The 26137-nt window shown below is 44.4% G+C and overlaps 2 protein-coding genes across 9 annotated transcripts in view; one reads left to right on the top strand and one right to left on the bottom strand.

The window, feature by feature from the left end:
* Positions 1-18258, bottom strand: part of EHMT1 (euchromatic histone lysine methyltransferase 1) — a 143311-nt gene extending 125053 nt beyond the window's left edge. For 2 of the 7 annotated variants that reach the window (XM_081847456.1, XM_081847449.1), the window contains exons 1-2: positions 18127-18195; positions 16120-16238 (exon numbers count right to left, since the gene is read on the bottom strand). Coding sequence is in view for 2 of the 7 variants with exons in the window: in XM_081847448.1 (XP_081703574.1) it covers positions 18127-18243 (117 nt within the window). In the remaining 5 variants the exon portion in view is untranslated. Of the gene's footprint in view, positions 1-16119; positions 16239-18126 lie in introns of all 7 variants that reach the window. The other 5 variants (XM_081847459.1, XM_081847451.1, XM_081847448.1 and 2 more) reach the window with 3 other exon arrangements.
* Positions 1-26137, top strand: part of SLC31A2 (solute carrier family 31 member 2) — an 833895-nt gene that overhangs the window by 788406 nt on the left and 19352 nt on the right. Inside the window, exon 5 of one of the 2 annotated variants that reach the window (XR_014152703.1) lies at positions 689-773. The exons of the other annotated variant lie outside the window; for it this stretch is intronic. The gene's annotated coding sequence lies outside the window, so the exon portion shown is untranslated. Of the gene's footprint in view, positions 1-688; positions 774-26137 lie in introns of those variants that run through there. 2 annotated transcript variants of the gene reach the window in all.

Here is a 26137-nt window from a genome sequence, read left to right as displayed (position 1 = left end):
GCCCCCCCAAAAAAACTCCCCACAAAAGAGTGGGGACTCTAGGGCAGTGTTTCCCAACCTTGTGCCTCCAGCTGTTTTTGGACTACAATTCCCATCATCCCTTGCCACTGGTCTTGCTAGTCAGGGATGATGGGAGTTGTAGTTCAAAAACAGCTGGAGGCACAAGGTTGGGAAACACTGCTCTAGGGGTCCAGCAGAGTGTACAAACCCACCGGCCCTGATCCCCCGGCTGCCGTTTTTGCGCAGGGGAAAGGAAGAGGCTTGAGTCCACTCACGGCTCCAGCGAACTCTATAGCCGGAGCCACACACCGCCACCATAAGCAGTGGATCTCCCAATTAAGAGGTAAAAACCAAATAAGAATAAGAGAAGAAACCAGGTTTAAATTGATTGATTTGGTGAAACGGAAGCCAAAAAGGAAGTCAGCTTCCGATTTCTGCGGACAGGCTCTGCAAGGGGACTTTTTGTGAATGGGAGCAGAGCATAGTATTTGCAGCTTTGGAGACTTTGTAACAGTTTGACTTTGGACTTTTGAGAGACTCTTTCTCTTGGATACATATTAGCTACAACTGTGTCAAGTTGTCCTTTGGATAAAGGTAGGATACAAATTGCCAGCTGTACAGAATTTGAGAGATTGATACTTTGGCAGAGTAGAAAGTATATATACAGTTATATACAGTGGTACCTCAGGTTACATATGCTTCAGGTTACAGACTCCGCTAACCCAGAAATAGTACCTCGGGTTAAGAACTTTGCTTCAGGGTGAGAACAGAAATAGTGCTCCGGCGACGCGGCAGCAGAAGGAGGCCCCATTAGCTAAAGTGGTGTCTCAGGTTAAGAACAGTTTCAGGTTAAAAACGGACCTCCAGAACGAATTAAGTACTTAACCCGAGGTACCACTGTACAACAAAATTCATTCAAAAGGAAATTGAAAGAAAAAAAGAAAAAAGAAATCTTAGGTGAAATTATGGAAAAGGAGAAACAATTGTCAAAAAAAGCTAATAAAGAGTCAGTCAAGCAGGCAATTAGAATATTACAAACCCAATACTCTATGATAGTTAATGAAGAAATTAGCTGGAAGATAAAAAGAATGAAACAGAAATCTTTTGAAAATGCCAATAAATCAGGAAAACTGCTAGCGTGGCAGCTGAAAAAAAGTGAACAAAAAACTCCATAAATAAAATTAATATAAATGGAAAGATTGCAGATAAGACGAAGGAAATAAGAGCAACATTTGTAAAGTATTTCTCAGAATTGTATAAGAAAGGAAAGGAAAAAAATTGTCAAATAGAGGAATGTATAAAAAATAGTAATCTGCCAAAAATAAGAGAGGAGCAAATGGTGATTTTCAATACTCAAATAACAGCTCAATAAGTACTAGAGGCTATTAATTGGACAAAAAGTGGCAAGTCTCCAGGACCAGATGAACTAACGGCAAAATATTATAAAAAATTAAGTGAACAATTGGTAAACCCATTGAAAGATGTGATGAATGAGATTTTAAAAACAGGTGAAATCCCAGAAACATGGAAAGAAGCTTATATTGCTGTAATCCCAAAAACAAGATTCAGATATGTTGCAAATAAAACATTATAGGCCTATTTCTCTATTAAATAATGATTATAAATTATTTGCAAACATTTTAGCTACCAGAATGAAAAAAATATTAAGTGAGTATATACATCAAGATCAGACAGGATCCTTGCAGGTAGACAAATGAAAGAGAAAATTCTGAATGTAATAGAATACCTGGAGGTAAAAAATGAAGGGGGGGAAAGCAGCAATGATGTTTATAGATGCTGAAAAAGCCTTCGACACTGTTTCTTGAGATTTTATGAAAAAATTGCTTGAATAAATTAATTGTGGATTTAAATTTTTAAAAGGAATACAAGCAATATATTCAGAACAAAGTGCTAAGCTAATTGTAAATCAGGTGATAACGAATGAATGTAAGATACAAAAAGGAACTAGACATGAATGTCAGTTATCACTGCTGTTGTTTATTCTGGTCCTGGAAGGACTTGCAAGAAATATAAGAGCAGATAATGAGATCACAGGGATAAAAACTGGAAAAAATAAATTGAAATTGAAAGCTTATGCTGATGATTTAGTAATTACGGTGGAGGATCCAAAAAACTCTCTCCCTAGTTATAGAAAAGATTCAAGAATTTGGGGAAGTGGCAGGATTTAATTTAAACAAAACTAAGTTGTTAGTTAAAAATTTGAAGGAAGAGGAGAAAAAAAGAGTTGACGCAAAGTACTGAGATAGAATATTATATTATTTATAAAGTCACAGAGCTGCGTCCTATATTTCTTCATTGACAATTGTGACAACTAATATTTTTTATTTTTTTAGAAACTAACCTGAATTTTTCTTTCGTTTCTTTTCTCAATACCTACCTGTCATTATTAAAACTCAAGGGGGAAAACTGAAAAATGCTATTACTATTACTTAAGTGTATTGGTCGCTTTCACTACCAAAGGTACTCAAAATGACTTACAATATATATTAAACAAACATGTACATTAAAATCCTAGTTTTAAACTCTAAAATGTGGATGGCGCTGTGGGTTAAACCACAGAGCCTAGGACTTGCCGATCAGAAGGTCAAAGTGCAAGTAGATAAATAGGTACCTCTCCAGCGGGAAGGTAAACGGCGTTTCCTTGTGCTGCTCTGGATCGCCAGAAGCAGCTTAGTCATGCTGGCCACATGACCCGGAAGCTGTACGCTGCCTCGGCCAATAAAGTGAGATGGGTGCTGCAACCCCAGAGTCGGCCACAACTGGACCTAATGGTCAGGGGTCACTTTACCTTTAGCTTTTTAGGGCAGGGTTAAAACATTCCACCCAACTAAGGGCATCACAGATAGTTAAGAATCAAAGGCCTGGTGAAAAAGAAGTTTTTGCCTGGCACCTAAAGTTATTTAAGGATGATGTCACCAGTCCTCAGGGAGAGGTAACCCACAAGCAGGGAGCCACCAATAAAGGACCACCCTGTAGGTCATTTTACAGTCCAAATCTCTCTGCTTGAAGAAGGAAACTCAGAGGAAAGGCATCCTCAATTCATTTTCCAATTCTCCAGAGTCAACCTGGAGATGACCTCACAGAGCTCACCCCTCTAGACAACTGGTTCCATAGTCAAGCTTCTCCTCCCAAATTCTACCCTCCTGTAACATTAACACATTAGCTCTAGTTCTGTTTTCTGGAGAATAAAGGTGCAAGCAGACGAGGGGATTATTGCATTATTTTTCCTGGTTACAATATCCCAGTTTCAAATATCCATTTTATGCTGCGTTAGCTGCTGGGTTATGGCTTTCTTTCTTTCTTTCTTTTTTTTTGGGTTATGGCTTTCTGATCAAGATACCACATGTTTCGTTCACACCAGAAGGCACGAAGTGACACAACAAGCAGGCATTGCTGGACATGTCACTACCCTCTGTGCACATGTACACTTCTGTACCCCTATGATTCACCCAGAAAAAGAACAGGAAAGAACCACACGTTCAAATAGTGCTCCAAATTTTGTCATGTCAAGACCTTTGAAAACCATGGGGAAATTGCAGGAGCCTAAAACTCCTGCAATTTCCCAAGCTAATGGGGTTACAAATGGATTTTTCCTGGAATCAATTAACAGGAAAATGATTGCTAAGCTAGATTCCGCTAGCTTTCCATAAGTGGATTTTATGTCATGTGAAAGATCACATAAAATACACAAAAATTACCAGGTAAGGAAATGTCACAGAACTGGAATGACGCACTTTCTGAGTGTATCCAATTATTTCAACCTTTCCTAATAGGACTTGTTTTCCATACCATCCTTGTTTTCCCTCTTCTGAACCCATTCCAATTTCTATAAGGCCACCAAACATTTAAAGCATGTGACTTCCCCCAAGGAATCATGAGAAATGTAGTTTGCTAAGCATGCTGGAAATCATAGTTCTGTGAGAGGGAAACTCAGTTCCCCGGAATTTTGGGGGGAAGTCACATGCTTTAAATACAGTGGTACCTCGAGTTAAGAACTTAATTCATTCTGGAGGTCCGTTCTTAACCTGAAACTGTTCTTAACACCTGAGGTACCACTTTAGCTAATGGGGCCTCCCGCTGCCACTGCACGATTTCTGTTTTTATCCTGAAGCAAAGTTCTTAACCCAAGGTACTATTTCTGGGTTAGCGAAGCCTGTAACCTGAAGCGTCTGGAACCCGAGGTACCACTGTGTATGGTGTGCAAGCAGCCTACTTCCTTCTCAAACTGCAGCACCCAGAACTGGACCCAGTATTTAATGAGAGGTTAAGCTACTGTAGGATAAAGTGGAGCTGTTATTGCTATGGATTTCATCATAACTTTTCAGAATTTCATCATCATTGCTGCTATTACTCATTTCAATTGCTTGATGTCTTGAGGTGACTTATATTATCAAAAATGTACTGCAATTTTAAAAATCCAACAGAGGAGGGGGAAAGGCCTGTGATGATGATGATGATGATGATGATGATGATAATCTATTACTTGTTGTGACCTAAAAAACTATGGTTCATATTAATGCAGCTAAAAATTGCATTAGCCTTTTTTGCATCACATTGTACAATCCCAAGATTCTTTTCACATATAATACTGTCAAACAAGTCCCCCTTCATCCCATGCATTTAATTTAATTTCATTGCCATTACAGTTTTGTTCACAACTTTGTTTTTGGAAAGGTGTGGCTGGGCCCAAGGCAAAGTGAAGCAGAAAGGAGAAAAACTAGGAGGAGGAACAGGAAAACAACAACCCAGGTCCTGTATTCCCATATTTAACTTCACAAATGATCTGATACCTGGTCATGAGAAACATCTGTAGGAGAATATTTTTAAGACATTCACTATATAGTTTTTTTTAAAAAAAGAAATTATGCAACCTGTGTTCAGTCAGACAAACAACAACAACGTGGGAATGAAATAATATTCTATTTCATTGCAAATTAACATGGCTTGAGTGGTCAGATTTCCAACACTGTTTACGAAATATATGAAATAGTAATAGGAAACTATTTTAATTTAAATCAGCCTTTCTTCCTCACTGTTTTAAATCATATACTTTTCTCCCTATATCTACCCCCATCCCAAAAGCTCTTTTCCCTCAACATCCAGCTATATCAACTTAAAGATAAAGGTAAAGGGACCCCTGACTATTAAGTCCAGTCCCGAACAACTGTGGGGTTGCGGTGCTCATCTTGCTTTACAGGCCGAGGGAGCTGGCGTTTGTCTGCTTCCACAGACAATTTTTCCAGGTCATGTGGCCAGCATGACTAAGCCGCTTCTGGTGAACCAGAGCAGCAAATGGAAATGCCATTTACCTTCCCACCTATTTATCTACTTGCACTTTGACGTGCTTTCGAGCTGCTAGGTTGACAGGAGCAGGGAACAAGAAACGGGAGCTCATCCCGTTGCGGGGATTCAAACCGCCAACCTTCCGATCGGCAAGTCCAAGCGGCACAGTGGTTTAACCCACAGCACCACCCGTGTCCCTTATCAACTTAGATAATCCTAAACTAGCCAGACCAACATAGCAGCTTCCTATGCTTCTTTTTTTTTGCTTTGCAGCTTCTCCAGCAAATAACTACCTTGTGTGCTATTGTAAATTTGTGCATCAAACCGGTCTCATGATACAGCCCTAGACGCAAAAGCACTTACTCCCCCAAATTTGATAAAGTTCCCTTCCATAATCAAACTTCAAACCTTTTTTTTTCCCCTTTCCTATTTCTGATCTGATCTCATAGAAGGGAAAGACCCACCGCCACCATTTCAGTTGCTTGATTCCCCACCCCACCATCCAAGTTGCAGGATTGTCAAGTGTGCCGCATGCCTAATGTGATCTCTGGCTCTGCCTACCCATTAGCCCCATAACTGCCCTCTGCACCATGCTTAGCCCCACAGGCCCCAGTGGGTACCAGATGCCCCTAGTTTATGCTAAAACTATAACCCTCAATGCCCATTCCCTACAAATCCCTCAGCATTTCCAGTTGACAATCAGCTCACTCAAATTTCATCATCTCCCAGAAGGATTCATTAGCGGTAGATTGCCTCATGGCTTTCTCTATCCCTATCAAGAACAAGAATGAACCAAACTATGTATTTTATTTTTTATTAAGTTCACCTTAAACTTGAAAGGCAATTTGCTTTTCTTAGAAGCATGGTTGGGGGACCTTTTTCAGCCAGAGGGCTGCTTTTCTTTCTAGGAAACCTTCCAAGGGCAAAATGCCAGTGGCAGTCAGTGCCAGAGGCTAAACTGGATAAAGCAAGAAAGCTAAATGTTACATGTGTATGGTAGGCTAGTTTCTACCATACACTCTTGTCCTGGCAAGAAAGAGGCATTATCCATGTTTAAGGACACAATTCAACCAGGCCAGGAAAATAAACCTTGGCGTGTGAAGTATGCACACAGGAGAACTGGCGTACTCCCATAGGCTGTTCCCAACTGAAGTAGTAAGTTTGAATTTATTTAAGCATAAGTAAAAACTGAATTCCTTTCCAAACAGCCATGTCTATCTCTTTACATATTTTTCAGCAGCGCCTGAAGGGAATATCTTTATTTTTTAAAACACAAAATTGTAAGGAAGTAGTAACAAGTGCTACGAAGGGACGCGGGTGGCGCTGTGGGTTAAACCACAGAGACTAGGACTTGCAGATCAGAAGGTTGGTGGTTCGAATCCCTGTGCGGGGGTGAGCTCCCGTTACTCGGTCCCAGCTCCTGACAACCTAGCAGTTCGAAAGCACATCAAAGTGCAAGTAGATAAATAGGTTCCGCTCCGGCGGGAAGGTATACGCCGTTTCCGTGCGCTGCTCTGGTTCGCCAGAAGTGGCTTAGTCATGCTGGCCACATGACCCGGAAGCTGCACACCGGCTCCCTCGGCCAATAAAGTGAGATGAGCGCCACAACCCCAGAGTCGGTCACGAATGGACTTAATGGTCAGGGGTCCCTTTACCTTTACCAAGTGCTACAGGTGCGCCACCACCACTACAGAACATTGTCTGATAGGCATTACAGTGGTACCTCCGTTTTCGAACGTAATCCATTCCGGAAGACTGTTCCGAGTTCTGAAATGTTCGAAAACCGAAAACTCATTAGCCGACAGCTATTGCACTCAGGATCTTGTACTCAGCAGAAGCCACGTGGCATGTTCCACTTCCGAGGCGTGTTCGAAAACTGAAGCATTTACTTCCGGGTTTACAGAGTTCAAAAACCGAAACATTCATCAACGGAAACCTTTGAAAACCAAGGTGCCACACTGTACCTAGAAATGTCCTGCACAGCACAATCTTATGCAAATGTATTCAGATACAAAGTCCCCATGCATTCCATGGGGCTTCCTTCCTACCATAGCCTGAAATCCTAAACCCACATAAATGGGACCAAGCCCCATTTAAGGACTTACTTCTAAGTAGACACGGTTAGATTTGCATTGTTGAAATGATTAAGACTGCAGCTGTAGTCTGACGCTGCATTGCCTGCTACTTCCAGAGTGGAGTGCATGGCCGTCCTATAAAATAAGATTAAATTGGCCTAGAAACAGAGACAAATACATTGCGAAGGTCACCCAAGAGAATACTGCACTGATCTTTTAATGCAGGGGTCAGCAAACTTTTTCAGCAGGGGGCCAGTCCACTGTCCCTCAGACCTTGTGGGGGGGTCACACTATATTTTTTGGGGGGGTGAGGGGAGGAATGAAATAATTCCCATGCCCCACAAATAACCCAGAGATGCATTTTAAATAAAAGGACACATTATACTCATGTAAAAACATGCTGACTCCCGGACCGTCTGCAGGCTGGATTGAGAAGGGGATTGGGCCGGATCCAGCCCCCGGGCCTTAGTCTGCCTACCCATGTTTTAATGGCTTTCTTCTTTAAATAAAAAGGCATTTCTGAAGCTCTCCACATCAAAAGCAAACACAGGGGGATATGCACAGTGTATGTCAATCTGTCCCTCCATCCATTTCCACCCCCCACCCCCCATGTCTTTTGAACAGTTGTTTACTGCAGCCAAGTGCAGAGAAACACAGTGGCTTAACTTGCCAACTCCCTCTCAAGGATTAGTCTTCCAGTGTGCATGCTCCCGCAAGATTTCTCTTTCTCTCTCCTTTCAGACATTGCATCCATTTCATGAAATGAGAACTGCAGCCATGGACATTAAGAAATGCCATTTCAAGAACAGAGTTCAGACAACACGTATCAGCCCATAAACAATTCCAAAGTTCACCTTGATGTTCCTTAGCACCATGTGCTATTTACTTCCCAAGGCCTGAAAAAACAATCTTCAGTCTCAGATGTGCTTTCCATCTCATGAAAGCTGTATGTCTTTCGATATAAGTCTGTATTTTCTCTCTCTCTCTAGGAGACTGGCGATTATTTTGTCTGGAGGTACCGGGAATTGAACCAGGAACCTTCTGGATGCAAAGCAAATGCTCTGCCACTGAGCTATTGATGGGCTGCTCCCTTTGACGCCTATTTCTGGACCTCGTTATGAGCCCAGTATGACACACTGCAAACTCTGGGAAAAGGAACTGGGGTTTTTTCCCCTCCCAGTCCCTGGGCCAATGGGATTTTTCCTTCTCTGTTCTTTTATTCTAATCTATATTGGTTTCTCTTTGCTCTTTAAAAGGTAACTGCAGAACTGATTATCTTTTAAGAAGACCCATATATATTAAATTAAAGTTCTCTAAAAACCTGACTCATCAATGCTTTGGGGGGAAAGGTGATGAAGTCTGGAAGACATTTATATGCTGGATTCAATAGCTTCCTTAATTTCAATGGGCCTATACTGTGCTAAGGAACATCAAGGTGAACTTTGAATTATGGTGCTGGAGGAGACTCTTGAGAGTCCCATGGACTGCAAGAAGATCAAACCTATCCATTCTGAAGGAAATCAGCCCTGAGTGCTCACTGGAAGGACAGATCCTGAAGCTGAGGCTCCAATACTTTGGCCACCTCATGAGAAGAGAAGACTCCCTGGAAAAGACCCTGATGTTGGGAAAGATGGAGGGCACAAGGAGAAGGGGACGACAGAGGACGAGATGGTTGGATAGTGTTCTCGAAGCTACCAGCATGAGTCTGACCAAACTGCGGGAGGCCGTGGAAGACAGGAGTGCCTGGCGTGCTCTGGTCCATGGGGTCACGAAGAGTCGGACACGACTAAACGACTAAAGAACAACAAATACTGAGTAGCACTAACATTGCATATAACCCACAATATTTTACCTTATTCCAATTTGTGTGGCTAGTAACATAATAGGCAGTGCTACTTTTCTAGAAAATGAGGTGCCAGAACTCACCATGAACACCTCCCTTGTTCTCTTATCATGGCAATGGTGCCCACGTGAGAGGTGCCGGAACTGAGTTAAGGCGAGTTACGCTGAAAAAACAGGGTCAATCACCATACAACACTATACATCAGATCTGGGTATAGTCAGTATTTGAATTTCCTGTTTTTGTTGAGAGACACAATAAAGTTCTGATTTGGTTTCCTGACAGGTGGGTCCTCCAAGCTTTCCATCACTATACTAAAAACTTCACTTGCAGAAATCATATAAACTCTTGTGCTGCAGTCCAGCAGTGTCACTTTTGAACAAGAGCCAAGCTTAGTTCCCATTTATAGTGTGCATTCACCATTTTACATTACCTCAAATGTAATGCCCTGGCCAATAGATCTATGAAATTTATTGATTTCATAGCTCTGTAGCAGAGCTTTCCAAACTTTTCATGTTGGTGACACACGTTTTAGACATGCATCACCTTGTGACACAGTAATTCAGCTTTACTAGCAAACTGGAGGTTAAAGTAACCCCTTTTAAGCCCCAGGAAGAGCACAGGAAGAGCTTGCATGACACAGGTACACACTGCAGCTGACACACTAAACCTGTCATGACACACAGTTTGGAAATTTCTGCTCTATAGCCTAGATAGATGGGAAATGGGGAGAGGTTGCAGCACTCATCAGCAATGTCATGCCAGGGGCCCCAAGAGATCCGGCTCCACCCCTGATTGTAACCTGTCAGAAGTCAGGACATCAATAAGAAGATGAGCTGGCCCATTAATCCCCATCTAGAAACAAGCTTCCCTCCTTGAAAGTTGGAAATTGGTTCCTATGGATTTCCTTTTTCAAAGACACTGGCCTAAATGAGCAGTCGATAATACGTGATTGCGTGACAATGGCCATCACAACTTGCAGGCCTAGACACAGAGGAAATGAATTGGAACATTAAAACCCACGTTCATCTTATAATGCCAACGCAAGCAAATTCTCCCCCAACCACCTTAAAAGTAGGGCTAGAAATCACTGGTGGTGTTTGTTTGTTTGTTTGTTTGTTTGTTTGTCTAATAAAGATTAGCCGCACTAAATACTTTGCAGCAAAGGAGACAGGTAAAAGAAAACTTTTGTTTGCCCAAGTATCTTTGCATAAAGTGTTCTTGAGAAATAAACTGAATAAATTACAACAATAGCAGTAACAGTCTTGACAGGTTTAGGAGGACAAATGAAATGACAATGACTACAGATATTTTTAAATTGTCACTATTAATTCCCAATCATTATGACCCACTTGATTTTGCATTGGGAATTTCAGACCCACATCCCAGTGATACACTTCACATTAAACACCAGCACTATCCAACTTAGTAAACATTTCCTGTGCAACGCAAACCCGTGCATGTTCACTCAGGAAGAAATCCCACTGTGTTTCGGCGAGGATTACTTTCAGGCAGCTGTGCACAGAACTGCAACCTTCAACCACTGAACTCACCTTTGTGGTTTTCCAAGGGAACTGCGAGAATAGAAACAGCTTAGCACCTTTTCCCTTTCCAAATAACAAATTTGAAGGGATAACAAAGAAAGGCGATGGAGACACACACAGTGGTTTAAGAGTGTAGGAGAAGTTAGGTCTGTTATACAACCACAGAAATCGATACTGGGGAGGGACCAATTCCACCCATATGATGACCAGGCTTACAGTCCCTGGCAGATGGCCACCCAACATCTGCTAAAAAACCTCCAATGAAGGAGAATCTACCACCTTCCAAGGTAGTGTGTGTCACTGTCAAGCAGCTCTTACCAGGGGTTATATTTGTTTCAAATGCATGGTGTGGACATGTCACTACAACATCTTGAGGGCTCAATGTAGGCAACCTTTAGAGGTTTTACACCCTCACATATCACTGACCCCTTTTATCAGCTTTTGGGTGCATGTGAAGGCTGCCACTTTTGTAGGCGAAGGAGAGAGGGAGAAGTAAAGTATGTTTGGTCGCCCTGCCGCTACACTGTCTCTTAACCCACACCCAAAACAGTCTTTACCAGCATCGCTTCCCACAAAGAATCCCAGGAACTGTAGATCGTTAAGGCTGCTGGGAACTGTAGCTCTGAGAATTGTCTTCTAATGCCTCTCAGGACCCTTAAACTGCAGTTCCCATGATTCTTTAGGGAAAGCCATAAGAGTGACATTAAACAGTGCTCCAAATGTATGCTGTGAATGTGACCCAAGTCTGGTCTTGGGATGAGAAGGTCCTTTTTTGAATCAGGTCCCATTTTCAAGGGAAGCAGCAGGGGTGTCCAAAGCTGCTTCCTCGTATATAAAGCATTAAACCGAGACAAGAGAAGAGAAATGGCTCAGGTATTCTTTATGAAGTCAAAATGTGAGAAAGCAATAAATTACCTCACAGCAGGTCAGGCTCAAGTTAAAAGACTGGGAAGGAATAAAAAGCAAGGAGTTCAAGCATTTCCCCATCAGAGATCACAAGTCAAGTTAAAAGGAGGGGGATGTGGGAAAGTGGGAATCCCCCTCACAATCAGCCACAGTTCAGGTAAGTGGTAGCGAAATTACTGGGGGGGGGGGGTTAGAGCCAGCCAGCTTGATTATTGCTCAGGGCAATAACTCAGAAGTAAATCCAATTGGCCACATCCACACTGTCACAAAGCTTTTCACAGCCATGGCTCCCTGCACAGAATCCTGGTATGCGTGGCTTGTTAAGCATGCTGAGAGCTGTTGGGAAACCCACTATTCCCCTCACAGAGCTATCATTCCCAGAGGATTGATGGTTAAAACTCATAATCACACTGTGCACCTTGACTGTGGGGGACCATTTGCTCCTTTGCCTCAGGCAGCAACATTTATTGTACCTATGAGTCCAGTCAGCTATAGCCAATGCCATGTTGACTAGCATGATGGGAGCTGGAGGGCCACAGCTTCCATATCCCAAGCTATATATAAAAAAAGGTACATTGTTCCTCTGATGGTCCAGCAAGAGATCACAGCAAAAGATCTGAGAACTACAACTGGAGAAAATAATCTGTATTGAGCCTTGATTTGCAAATGCCAGTTAAAATACAGCCTGCAGTATCTGGACTAGAGGCAAATGCAATCCATCTCCAAAAAGAACAATTCCAAAATGAGTCAGGAGCTCAGCAGTCATGTTCTCCTGGCCTCCTCCAAATCTGATGGAGATCTCCTCATTTAAGTTGCATCCATTTGGTGAGCCCTGGGATTTCATGCCAATTACTTAAAACAATTGACCCTCCAAACCCCTCTCTTTTCCTGTATGGACAAGCAAGGAATGCATTCCTGTGTTTTTGTCCTCTCCTGCATTCGTCTGCAAAGCATAGAATAAGCCACTTACCTGACTATAATCCTAGTCTAGCCACACCACTCCAAATTTCATCCCTTTAAGCTGCATGCTGGCTATTCACATCCACAGAAAAAGACAGGTTTTTTTCTGCTGCTTTTATATTTCAATCCACTTTCTGTTTCCCCCCCCCCCCTCCATCCTTAACATAAATCGTCATTCATTGGCCTGGAGATGCACCACTCCACCTGACATAACTGAAAGGGAAAATAAAAGGAATTGGTTCAGCATTGCATGCTCAGGCTTTTGGCCTTGGACAAACTCAGCTCTTATCTGATCAGCTAGGCTGACCCCCTACCCAAGCACTGAACTCCGTGTGAACTATTCCCCACGCTAAGGAAATATTTCTTCACACAGGGCATAGTTAAGATATGGAATTCACTCTTTCACTAGGTAGCAGTGGTGACCTATTTAAATGGCTTTAAATGTTGATTAGACAAATTCATGGTTGATGATGCTATCGATGGCAATTAGCCATATTCTACCTCCAGAGGCAGTTTGTCTCTAAATCCCAGTTGCTGGGAACCACAAATGGCTGCTGCACTCAGGTCCTGATTTCAGGCTTTCCACAGGTATATCTAGTTAGCCTTTGTGAAAACAGGATGTAGTACTAGATGAATCTGACCTCATTCAACAGAATCTTATTACACTTTTAATGTGTAAGAAACTTTTATGCCACAATGGTATATTTGCACTGTGATGTAACATGGAATAAAATTTAAAAAATTAAAAAAGAAAAAAAAGACTTTTATGCCACAATGAGCTCAGTTATCTCTGAAGAGTTAAAACCTATACCTGACTAACTAGTTGTGAGGAATGGGAGCAAAGCTCATTGGTAAAGCACTTTCTTTGCATTCAGAAGACGAGAGGTTCAATTCCTGGGATTTCCAGCTTAAAGGATAAGATGAAAGAACAGGGAAGACCTCTACCTTGAACCCTAGAGAGCCACTGCCAGTCAGAGTAGGTAATACCAAGTTTCCCAGTATCTCCCACAGGAATGGATGTCTTTTCTACAATGAGGCCAACTATGACACAAATACGCATTATCAAAACCAAAGGCCTGCTGCCACACGAACCTGAGCAAGCCCCGCCCTATCCAAAAACGAAAGAACAATGGAATTGAGAGGAAAGGGAACCAAGTAAGCAAGCGGTTTATTTCTTTAGAAGTTGCCCCTCTCAAATGTAGACTATCAGAGTATCTAGCTCAGGGATTTTCAACCAGTATGCCATGGCATCCTGCAGTGCCTTGAATGATGGTCAGGAGTGCCGCGGGCAACACTGGCCTCTGTCCTTCTTTCCTTCCCTCCTGCCTCTGATGCCCTTTCATGTCTCTGCCTCCCAAAGGATTGCACAGCTGTTTGTTGAAGCCCTGGCTACATGCTCCACAGGCGAGTGGTGCCTCTGGGGCTGGCCAGGGGGTGCTGGTTGCCAGGAGCTGAAGCGGCCTTAGATTAAGCAAGCAAGTGGGTGAGGGAGCCTAGCCAGCCAGTCCACCAGCCCTTGCTGCTGGGAATGGACAGACAACTGGGAGGCCAGGCAGGCAAGCGCTGTGCTAGCCTTTCTTGTGCTTGCTGTTTACAAGGCCTGCCTGGGAGCCGAGTGCCTAGCACCAAAAGGGAGCTTTTCCGCACGCAAGTGAGTAAGATGGTGGCCTCGCATTCACTTTCTGTCAGTCTCCGTTTGGCCGCTAACGCTGGGCGCATTCTCTTCCCAGGCCTCTGTGTGGAGGCATGAGGAGTCACCTCTCTTTGGGGTGGAGGGGTAGAGGGCTCAGGGACCAGGGGTGGTCATGGTGACTGCCTGCAGGACTCCCAAGGAGAGGAGGCGGAGGGAACACTTCACAAAGGAGGGTGTTTGAAAAAGGGTGAGAAGCTGCCAGCTCTGCAGGCAAGGGTTGAAATAACTGGGCTTCTGAATTTTGGAACATGTTTCCCCACAGAGGAGCTGCAGAAACAATGTAGTTGGTCAAGGGACTCAAAAAGATTGAAAACCTCTGATTTAGCTGATTAATCTACTGGCAACCCCTGCCCTAACAGAGCAGGACCCCACTGGCTTATTTGGGGAGCAGGATAAATGAAAAGTGAAAACACCACAACACACTAAAATACTAAAAAGTATTAGCAGTTGTCTGCCATCTTGTTTCAAAGGTATCCTCTCTGTTAACTATGTATACTAATAACATGGGGAGCCCTAAACCACTGGGTGCCCCAATTCTGTGCATATTGCACATACCTTTAAATCCGCCACTAATTATCTGTACGTTCCCACTTTTATCACTGAAACAGTTGTACAAACTTCAGCGGACATGCTCTATATTGCAAAGTATCAAGTACAGTCGAACCTTGGGTTGTGGACGTAATCTGTGACAGAGGCACGTCCGCAACCAGCAGCGTTCGCATCCTGAAGCACTGCGTCAGCGCAGGTGCGATTTGGCACTTCTGCGCATGCACAAAGCACGATTTAGCGCTTCTGCACATGTGGCAAAACCCAGAAGTAACCCGTTCCGGTACATCCGGGTTTCCTGCACTCCACAACCCGAAAACACGTAACCTGAAGCGTCCGTAACATGAGGTATGACTGTACTACAACCCTAGCCTCCAGTTCAAGGGGAAGGCAGAGGGAAAGGAATCTTTTGTGCATGTTAAACTTCCTCTCCCTGGTGCTACATTTAGAAGCTGTGCTTTTTAATCTCCAGAGATGCTCAGAATTATGACTATGACAGCTACTTGAGACAGTGCGCTCAAGGAAGTTGGCAAGCACAGTTTTCTCGAAAGATTTGGCACCCAGATGTAGCATCTTCTTCAGTGTTTCTGAGTGTTCTTTAAATGGGTACCAGTATGTTTAGAACACACACACAAAACCTCCTCGTGGCTGAAAACCCTGTAAAGACCACTAGTAAAAAGATGCATTCTCTTCTTTCACCTTGAGATAAGTTCCTTTTCAGCCACTTTCCTCCACTGCTGCTCAGGAGCCAAGCAACTTTTAACATGTTCTTCCTTAAGCTGCATACACAAGATACATCTAAAGCACATGGCTTCCCCACCCCCCACCCCCAAAAAAACCCATGCTGGGAGCTACAGCTACAGCTCCCAACTTTCTTAACCAACCACCATTCCCAATATTCTTTGGGAGAAGACGCATGCTTTAAATCTACAAAGCCGAAGCCTGGCAAAACCTGATCTGCGTGCTGTGCTGCTGTGTGAATTATTCCCAAAAAGGGCACAATGAGAAAGTCAAAGTAACAGCAGCCCCATCTAAAATTGGCAGCGAAACACCCTTCTCTAGTGGTCAGTTTGGCATGTCCTTCTTCTGTTATTTATCAAATTAAATGTATCCAAGGCAGAGGCACTGGATCTTAAAATGAGAATCGTGGTTCCAACGCTCCTACTAATCCAGGCCTGGAACTGAAACAGACGATCTTGGGCAAGTTACTTGAACCTGAGCATGAAACAAAAATATTTATGCAATACTTACTACCTGCACTGTCAGAGGCAGTGTGCTTTTAATACCAGTTACTGGAAAATAGTGCAGGGAAGAGTGGCTGCAGCACTCTGGTCCAGCTTGCAGACTTCTCACAGGTATCTGGTTGGCCACTGTGAGAACAGGATTTGTTTATTTTGTATGCTTGTTTCATAAAATTTATACACCGCTTTAAAAACACACCCTTCAAAACGTTTTTTAACCTTAATTTTTTGACATATATATATAAAATCTGACTGATTTGGATGGAAACAGAATCAATCTATTTTATGTGATTATGAAAAATTAGAGCAATCAATTGTTTCTATTAAGTGGCCCTGCTGTGTTTGTTAGTATTCCTGTTGCGGTTAGAAGTTGTTCTTGGTTATTTTTATGAGTAAAGCGACTAATAAATATTAGTAGTGTTAATAACACTTAACTGGAGTGTGTATGGGCTGTACTCAGCTCTCACCTGTGGCTCCTAGAAGCTCTCAGCATGCAACAGCAGCCACACCCTGGGAATGGCTGTGACTGGCCAGCGAAACCAGGTAAAAGTAATTAGTAAGTTTCAAATCCTTCCCTTGCATACAAAGACAGGCTCCCATGGATTGAGCAGATGAGAGCAATAGTGGATCCAATGGTTAAGAAGGTGGTTTCTGCACCTGCTGTAGAGTAGAGGGAAATGAGGGGCAGATGGGGCTGGTCCAGAGTGGAGCCCCCGAAAGAGTTGGATGCAACTCCTGCAACTCCTGAATATAAGATGGTGCCAAACATATTGTTCTGCTTTCCTTTGGACAACATCGGTGAGGGCAGCCCAGGAACTCCCTACAAACTGACCCCAGGGAAGTCCCTTCTGTGCTCCCGGCGTTTGACTTTACCCCAGGAGGTGAAATATTTTATACACAAATACAAGTTCTACCCCATGCAAAAAAAAAAAAAAAAAAAGGAGGGGGCGGAGCAACAGCTTTAAGGGAATCTGATGCAGGTGTAGCCTCAACTCCATTGGCGGAATCGGCACCGTTGCAAGTGCGCTTGTGAAGGACACACCTATAAAGGACAATTCTTTATAGCGCGGTGGTTCCCACAACTTCGGAACGCCCTGCCCCTTGATACTCAGCGGCCGCTTCCGCTGTGCTATTTTCGGCGCCTGCTGTTAAAAACGTTCCCGTTTCGGCAACCCCACTCAGGTGCTTAGAAATGGCTGAAGTGACTTTAATGTGCTTTGCGCGTCTTAAACTTTTTGTATGTCTTAAAAAGCAAGTTTAAAAAACACACATTTTATTTTTCGTAAGATTTAAATTAAACGTGTTTGTGGTTGTTGTTTTTTTTTAACTTGCTTTCCCCAACCAACAGTAACGGGGGGGAGGGGGGAGGGTTGGCTTCCCCAACCCTTCCCGCCCTCGGCTTGACCCACTGAGAGCCCCGCAGCCTGGACACCTCATAACAGCCCGTGGACCCCGCGCCCTGAATTCAGGCATAAGGCGGCCCTGCGTGCGCTTTACCAAAGGCCACACGCAAACAAGCACACGCTCCGCCCCATCCCCTTCGGCTGGCCCCGCCCCTCCGGCGAGAACCCGCGCCCGAAGCCTCTCCACGCCGAACGCGGGACTCTGCATAGTCTGCCAACGCCGGGGGAACCCCGGAACCTGCATAGCAGCCACACCACCCTCGATTCCACCAAGCTCTCTATGCAGGGCTACGGGGGTGGTCATCCTCTCCCGGGCTGCTTTCTCCCTTTCCCCCCCCCCGTCGCCCGCAATGGAAGCGCCCGGCACGCCAGCTTTCCTTTGGAGGGACTGGACCGAACCATGGGGTGCCGGAGGGTGGGCGCGAGTACAGAACAGCGCGTGTGGAAGCTTCGCTGCCAGGTTGCGCCTGACTTGGGGCAATGCCATGAGCAGCCCTTCTTTCCCCGCACCCCGGTCTGCCCCTCGACACCTCTTCCTCTTCCTCCTCCCAGCTCCCTCCTCCTCTTCCTCCCACTGCACCCCTCCCCAGTGAAGCCCCAAAAGTGTTACCAACCTCGGCATCCGCTGTGGCAGTGGCCGGAGCAGCCCTAGAGCGAAACTCCGCCCACTTAGTTTTTCCCCCTTCTCCCTTTTGAACGCTCTCAGGCGCGCGCGCCCCGCCCCCTTCCATTCATTCGCTAGGGAGGCTCCCGCTGCGCCTGCGCCGCCTTGCATGGCATGGCAGCGCCCACTGCTCCTCTCTGGCTGTCATGGCGGCGCCCATGAAAACTCCGTTTGTCCGTACAGTACCGCGCCGGGCCAGGAATGCCCACAGATCCGGGAGAAAGGGAAATTCTTGAAGGAGAGGGGAGGAGGGATGTAATACTACAGAATTAGCTCACGTGCTTTCTTGCACAGCGTGGGGTGCATTTTTGTAAATAAAATTTAAAAAATGCATTTTTATTTTTTTAAAAAAACGCATTTTTTTTTTTTTTTGTTCTGCTATCCCGAATCGATCTCACCTACGCACAGCTGTCCCTTTTTCCCTTTTCTTGCGAGGAATCCTATTCGGAATAAGGGAATTTTAAAAAAAGGGAAACGTTGACAGCTATGCACCTATGGGAAATGGGGTTTTTTATTTTAAAAAAAAAAGTTTATATAAAAGCATTTGGGTGTTATTTTTGTTGTACAGTTATGTGGAGTGTGGTTGTACACAATTCTGGTATTCGGGGGGGGGGGGAGGGAGGCCCTTCCTTCCCCATGCCTGGAAGTAAGAAATTAAAGCAAGAAGGGCATTTGGCATCCAAGGGCATCCAGCAGGGTTCTTCTTACATTATTGGATACTATAAATTGGAGCCAGCATACTCTCTAACTTTGGATACTTGTGCAGGCAAAATAGTACTGTTATGAGTTGCTGGGTCCAATACACCCTGTACAGCCATACCTCGGGTTGAATGTGCTTCAGGTTGAGTGCTTGTAGCTTCGAAGACACTATCCAACCATCTTGTCCTCTGTCGTCCCCTTCTCCTTGTGCCCTCCATCTTTCCCAACATCAGGGTCTTTTCCAGGGAGTCTTCTCTTCTCATGAGGTGGCCATCCTCATGAGGTGTTCGCATCCTGAGGTGCCACTATATTCCAAATCAAGCTAGTGTTAGAATTTAATTAAGGCTTGTGTGTTAAAACTGCATGTCAGAAACCCACGTTAGTATCTAATCAAGACCCATGTGTTTTAAGCATTGTGTCAGACACCCCTTTAATCCCAGGGAATAAAGAAGTGTGAAAAGCTAATTAAGTCTGCCTAATTTGCTTTTTAGGTGATAGCCTGGGGATGAGCCATTAAAACAACACAAAGGAAATATAAAGCAGTGGGCTAGAGAGAGAGAGAGAGAACCAGAGAGCAATATATGAGAGCAGTGGTTGGCATCTGTTAAAGTCCAAGGCTGCTGTGGCTATGGGAGAAGCCAGAACCTCTTGGGGTGTTAATGCTGTTGAACCCCTCCATCACAGGCTCATGTTGTATATATGTGCAAATAAACCTGGTACCCCTTCCATTTCACACTGCTCAGAGGTTGGGGTTGTGCGTAAGTACCACCCGCTCACAACAAGTGAGTATGGAAACACTGCACGGAATCCCAGTGTTTGTAGAACTACAAAAAGGCCTCTGCCCGTCATCATAGATAATAAGGAGTTAGATGAACCAATCTGTGTATGGTGGCTTCCCTTGTTGCTGTATTTTAAGTGAATGACCAAGATCAGTGGTAGAACATATGCTTTGTGTGCAGAAGGTCCTGGGTTCAATCCGTGGCCTTCCATATAGAGAAGGACTCATGTGAGAATTAAGTCTCACTGTACTCAATAGGACATGCTTCTGAGTAAATATGTTTAATTTTTTATAATAATTTTTGTCCCACCTAAATCTGTCAACAGCAGGTTAGTGCAAGACATGATCGTAATAAATACACTTAAAACAATATCAAAATTTTCAAATGCTAAAATATGGCTGAATAATCTGCCCATGCATTAAAATCAGGGAGCTTCCCTCCACTAAATGAAGTACAGTGGTACCTCTGGTTGCAAACGGGATCCATTCCAGAGGCCCACTCGCAACATGAAAAGAGCACAACCCACAGCGGCACATCTGCGCACGTGCGGGTTGCGATTCGCCGTTTCTGCGCATGCGCGTGACGTCATTTTGCGTTTCTGCGCATGCGCGAGCGGCAAAACCCAGAAGTAACCCTTTTCAGTACTTCCGGGTTGCCACGGGACTTCCCTGAAAGAACGTACAGTCATACCTTGGTTGAATGTGCTTCGGGATGAGCATGTTCAAGTTGTGCTTCACCGCAACCTGGAAGTAACGGAGCACATTACTTCTGGGTTTTGCCGCTTATGCATACGCAGACGCTCAAAATGATATCACGCGCATGTGCAGAAGTGACGAAAAGCGACGCGCACGTGCGCAGACGAACCAATGTGATGTAGTGGTTAAGAGTGGTGGACTCGTAATCTGGTGAACCGGGTTCGATTCCCTGCTCCTCCACATGCAGCTGCTGGGTGACTTTGGGCCAGTCACACTTCTCTGAAGTCTCTCAGCCCCACTCATAGAATCATAGAATCATAGAGTTGAAAGAGACCACAAGGGCCATCGAGTCCAACCCCCTGCCAAGCAGGAAACACCATCAGAGCACTCCTGACATATGGTTGTCAAGCCTCTGCTTAAAGACCTCCAAAGAAGGAGACTCCACCACACTCCTTGGCAGCAAATTCCACTGTCAAACAGCTCTTACTGTCAGGAAGTTATTCCTAATGTTTAGGTGGAATCTTCTTTCTTGTAGTTTGGAGCCATTGCTCCGTGTCCGCTTCTCTGGAGCAGCAGAAAACAACCTTTCTCCCTCCTCTATGTGACATCCTTTTATATATTTGAACATGGCTATCATATCACTCACCTCACAGAGTGTTTGTTGTGGGGGAGGAAGGGAAAAGGAGATTGTTAGCCGCTTGGAGACTCCTTCGGGTAGTGATAAAGCGGGATATCAAATCCAAACTCTTCTTCATCACTGGTTATGTTTGCTTCTAGATGCGAACGGGGCTCCGGAATGGATCCCGTTCGCATCTAGAGGTACCACTGTAACATGAAGCGGATGTAACATGAGGTATGACTGTAAATGGGGGGGGGGGGTCTACAGAAGAGACTTTTCAGTGGCAGCTCCACACATGTAGAATGAATTCCTCACTGAAGCACATCTTATCCCAACCTCTTACCCTTTTAATTGTAAAAATCCCACCTTTTTTGTTAAGCTTTTAGGGACTGGTGGGTTAAGTCATTTATATGATGTCAGTTATGTAATTTATGAGAATTACTTAAATGATTACAGTTTAAATTTATATACCTCTCTTCCGCTGAATATCACAGAGCAGTTTACAGTATAAAAACACAGAAATACATAGCATAGTAACAAAAAGACACAGAGATTTAAAGGCCATAGATTATTTAATCATATTTATTATGTTTTCATAATACCTTACTTTTTATCATTAAAAAAAAACAGTGACAGTTTTTTGGTGAAGGGAAGTATAGAAATCTCTTAATAACAAAATACAAGGAAAACCCACCAGAAGGCCATAAGACTGTGCTGTAAAATCCTAGGGGGGGGGGGGTTATTAAAACACCGTGTTTTTTTCTAACACTTCCTGGGTTAATAAAAGATTTCTGGAACAGCTGCTAATTTGGCCAGAATTGAGTCCTAAGCTTGTAAATGCCCAGCAGAAAATCTGCAGCCAAAACAAATTTAACCCGATAAAAGGGTTTTGCCTTCTCCATCCTACTCTTGCAAATGTTGAAATGAGGTTTATGTTCTGCAGCACCCTCAAACCTCTCTTGTTGTTCAGAAGTGTTTCGATTTAATTGCAAAATTTAAAAAAATAAATTAAAAATGACGTTCCATCCTTCAGCTCCTCTGGGGAGAACAATAAACACCAGCCATTCAAACAGGGCAGCAATTAATCCTCTTAACAGCCTTAACCGAGACAAAGAGGGTGGTTCTCATTCTCCATATAGTGGACTTCTATCAGAAGCATCCAGCCTTGATTGATGCCTTTGCCAATCAAGAGAAGATGTGCTTAGATGAGAAGGATAGCAGCAGGACTCACAGAGAAGAAAGGAATATTCATAATCAGACCTATTAATCAGCAACCAGTGGGCGAGCTCATCACTTTCGGATGTTTAACCCCCAAAACATGCAGACCAAGGACCTGAATTTCCAGAATCCCACTGTGGGCTTCTTTGTGCGCACAATGTTTTCCTTACGTAGATCAATGGTGCAGGTTGGTAATTTTAAGACAGGCCTTCAACAACCCTGGTGTCCTCTAGATATTTATTTATTCGTGTATATTTGTATTGCACATTTCCTCCAAGGAATGCCAGGTGGTGCACACCATTCTCCCCTACTCTCTGTTTTATCCTCATAACCACCCTGCGAGGTAGGTTAGGCTGAGAGACACCCAGTGAGCTTCAAAGCTGCATGCAGAATAGAACATCAACCTCCTAGTTCTTAGTCCAGTACTCTAACTACACCACCACCACCTATTTTATTTCACAGAATCATAGTATAGGAAGGGAACCCTGAGGGTCATCTAGTCCAGCCCCCCCTCACGATGAAGCTAGAATGGCTAACGTCAGGGATGGTGGAAGATGCCACCTGGCAATGCCTGGAGGGTGCTAGGTTGACAAAGCTTGTTTTAAAATCTGTTAAAGGGTCTTTAACACACACACACACACACACACACACACTAGTTGGCTACATTACAGTACTTCACTAACTTCAAATAAGCTTGAGGACCCTCCAGCTTATTGTGTGGAATTGAACCCCCAGATTTGAACCCCCACCCCACCCCAAATCCTGCCGTGATGGCAGCATTACAGGTAACACACATCCTACGCTTATTTTACTTACGTGATTGCATCTTTGTGGGGGTGGGGTTAAAAATAAATGGAGAGCAGGGGATACCCACTCTCCCATTTATTCCCACATATACCTGCACAAAGCTGCGATTGCACAAGGTTGCCCGGCTTTGGAAAGGCAGTGCCAGGGCTCTGGCAGCATCCTAGAGCCATAGCACTGACCTTCCAAAAGCCAGACAAAATGGTGGAACTTTTGTAGTCTTTTATAAAATGGCTCCTTGTGGGAGGACATTTGGCGCCCCCAAATGGATATTATCAATTTTGCGCCACCTCAGCTCCGCGGAATTGCCGCCATCGCCCTAAATCCCGCACTGCGGCTAAGTAATAAGGCGCCTGGCTCAGCGAAGGAAGCTCCAGGGCTCTGGGTCCTAGAGCCCTTCACCCTTCTCAAAACTGGGCAAGCACTTAGCAGGCTTTGGGGAGGAGGCGGGAGGGCTCTGGCATGCCAAAGTCAGGTAAGCAGACCTCCCTGCCCCTTCAGGTGGGTCTGGTTCGTCAGTGCCATATAGGCAGAGTAGGCAGCAGCCTATGAGCTCCATTCCTTTTAGGGGCCCCACAAGAATGAATCAAAATAATGTTGATTTGAGCTTGAAATTTTTTTATAATCAAGCTTTCTTAGATCAATGCTATCCCTCTAGAGCATATGTACAAGGCCCCCCACCCCACCCCCAAGATTTCAACTGCCTAGGGGCCTCCACAGGGTTTAATCCAGCACTGTCTTTTGCGTATGGTATCCTCCTCCACGTTCAGTTGTGTGGGGCCTCAGATACTGCACACACACCCCTCCACATCCTGCCCTGACATAAATATACTTGCAGCAAAATAAATAGTGGAGCCATGGTTCATAAGTGATGATGCACACAACACCCCCAACCCCACCTTCTGCTTCTGTCCTTGTAGCACTAGCTAGGAGATGGGTGATAAGGTAGAGGCAAAGGGATATGCACAAGAAAAACCCACCATTGATGTTGGTTTTGCTGCATTTGCAGCACTGAAGTGGCCTCTCCAGGGTGGGGGCCTAAGGTGGAAAAACTACCCTGAGATGGGACATGACATGCCCCCACCAGAGGTACTACCCTTCCCCCATCGCTTCACCTGCCCCAGCTGCAACAAAACATGTCTCTCCTGTATTGGTCTCTACAGCTGCAGCAGGCGTTGTAACCTGCCAACGGTGTGACTCCACCCCCAAAGGCACACTCCTCCATTGTCTCCTGAGGTAGACAGATGCCAACAACAATGTTGGTTTTATTGACAGGCACCAAGGATGAGGCTTTTACAGGCAAGGCCTCAGCTTTGTGGAACTCCTTCCCCTGTTTGACCTACTCTGTTTTAACCTTTCTTTCACATACTCTGCTATCCATTGTTGATGTTGTCCTGGAGTTTTTGCAATAAAAACGGAGACTTTGCATTCAGGGGTAGGGCACGGAAATGTCCCCTGTCTGAGACCCTGGAGAGGCACTGCCAGTCAATCAGTAGTGGCTGGTGCTCATTGGACTGGGTAGGGCAGAAGGCAGGGATGCCATCAGTAGGTGGCGCCAGAGTCAAAGGTAGGCAGAGTCACAGCCAATGACAGGTGGAAGAAACTAATCATAGTTTTTTCCCTAGCCCTCCACCCACCCACAATTCCCAGCCACTGGTATTCAGAGGAATAATGCCTCTGACAGTGGAGATTGAAGATAGCCATTGTGGCTAGTAACCATACCAGTGGCCTCTGGCCTGCCTGCAGGACTGCAGCCTTCATGTGTTTTATTTCTTTATTTGCAAGAAAAAATATGTACCAGCATTTAAGAAAAGAACAACAATCAGCAGGTGGCATCTGTGGAAGAAAGGGGTCCTTCTGTTCTGCAGTTTCTAGGCTGCAGCTCCTCAGCAAAATTATTGGTGCTTTACTGGCCAAAACAGGGACGTGGGTGGCGCTGTGGGTTAAACCACAGAGCCTAGGACTTGCCGATCAGAAGGTCGGAGGTTCGAATCCCCATGACGGGGGGGGGGGGAGTTCCCATTGCTCAGTCCCTGCTCCTGTCAACCTAGCAGTTCAAAAGCATGTCAAAGTGCAAGTAGATAAATAGGTACCGCTCCGGCAGGAAGGTAAACGGCGTTTCCGTGCGCTGCTCTGGTTTGCCACAAGCGGCTTAGTCATGCTGGCCACATGACCCGGAAGCTGTACGCTGGCTCCCTCGGCCAATAAAGCGAGATGAGCGCCACAACCCCAGAGTCGGTCACGACTGGACCTAATGGTCAGGGGTCCCTTTACCTTTACTGGCGAAAACTACCAGAAGGGGCAGCTCAGTACTAAGTTAAATATTTACTGGGATATCAAATCCCATGGGGTTGTTGACAGTGACCCAAATATCTATTACGTACTGGCAGGGAGAGAAAGAAGGGAGTTTACCACTTGAAGCTGGAAGAGTGATTTCCAGGGACAACTGAGGTTATTTGTTATTTTGTATATAACTGAGCTATGGCTGTTACTATGGCTTCACACACATTTAAAGGACACCCCCAATCCTCACAAGAAACAATCCTAGAAACTACCGGCAGTTTGCTAAGGCTGCTGGGAATTGTAGCGCTGTGAACTACAATTCCCAGCCTTCTTGGGGAAGGGAATGTGCTTTAAATGTATGGTATGTAGCCACCACTGCCCCTTTTAAACAAAATACATTTTCTTGTATTTCTCCTGCATTTAAGATTTCGTTGGTTTATTTGTAGTCTTATTTTTGGTCCAACAGCCAAAATAAACAGATGGTGATGGTGACAATAAAGGGGGTGGGAGGGGAATATAATGATATTGAGCAGCATAAAATCAGGCATGAAATGTCATTTGTCAGGATTGTGTTAGCCAAAGTGGAGTTTGATTTTAGGTGGTATGCACAAGGAAGAATAAAGAAGAGATAATAAATAAATAAATTAGATAGATTGATAGATGTTTGCATCAGCCACTGGAACTTTCCAATTTGAGTTTAAAATACTAATATGTAAAACCTATTGAGCAGGTAAAATTACCAAACTAAATCAAAATACGTTAAAAAAAAATTATGTTAAATGTTAATTTTTTTTATGCAAAATGGGGACGTAGCAACATTGCTAAGCAGATAAAATTGCCAAACTCGATTATGATGTTAAAATT

This window comes from Podarcis erhardii, assembly GCF_964252035.2.
Source record: "Podarcis erhardii genome assembly, chromosome: Z".
In the NCBI taxonomy this organism is placed as follows: domain Eukaryota; kingdom Metazoa; phylum Chordata; class Lepidosauria; order Squamata; family Lacertidae; genus Podarcis; species Podarcis erhardii.
The sequence above is the reverse complement of the archived record's forward strand: the minus strand, read 5'-3'. Positions and strand labels throughout refer to the sequence as shown.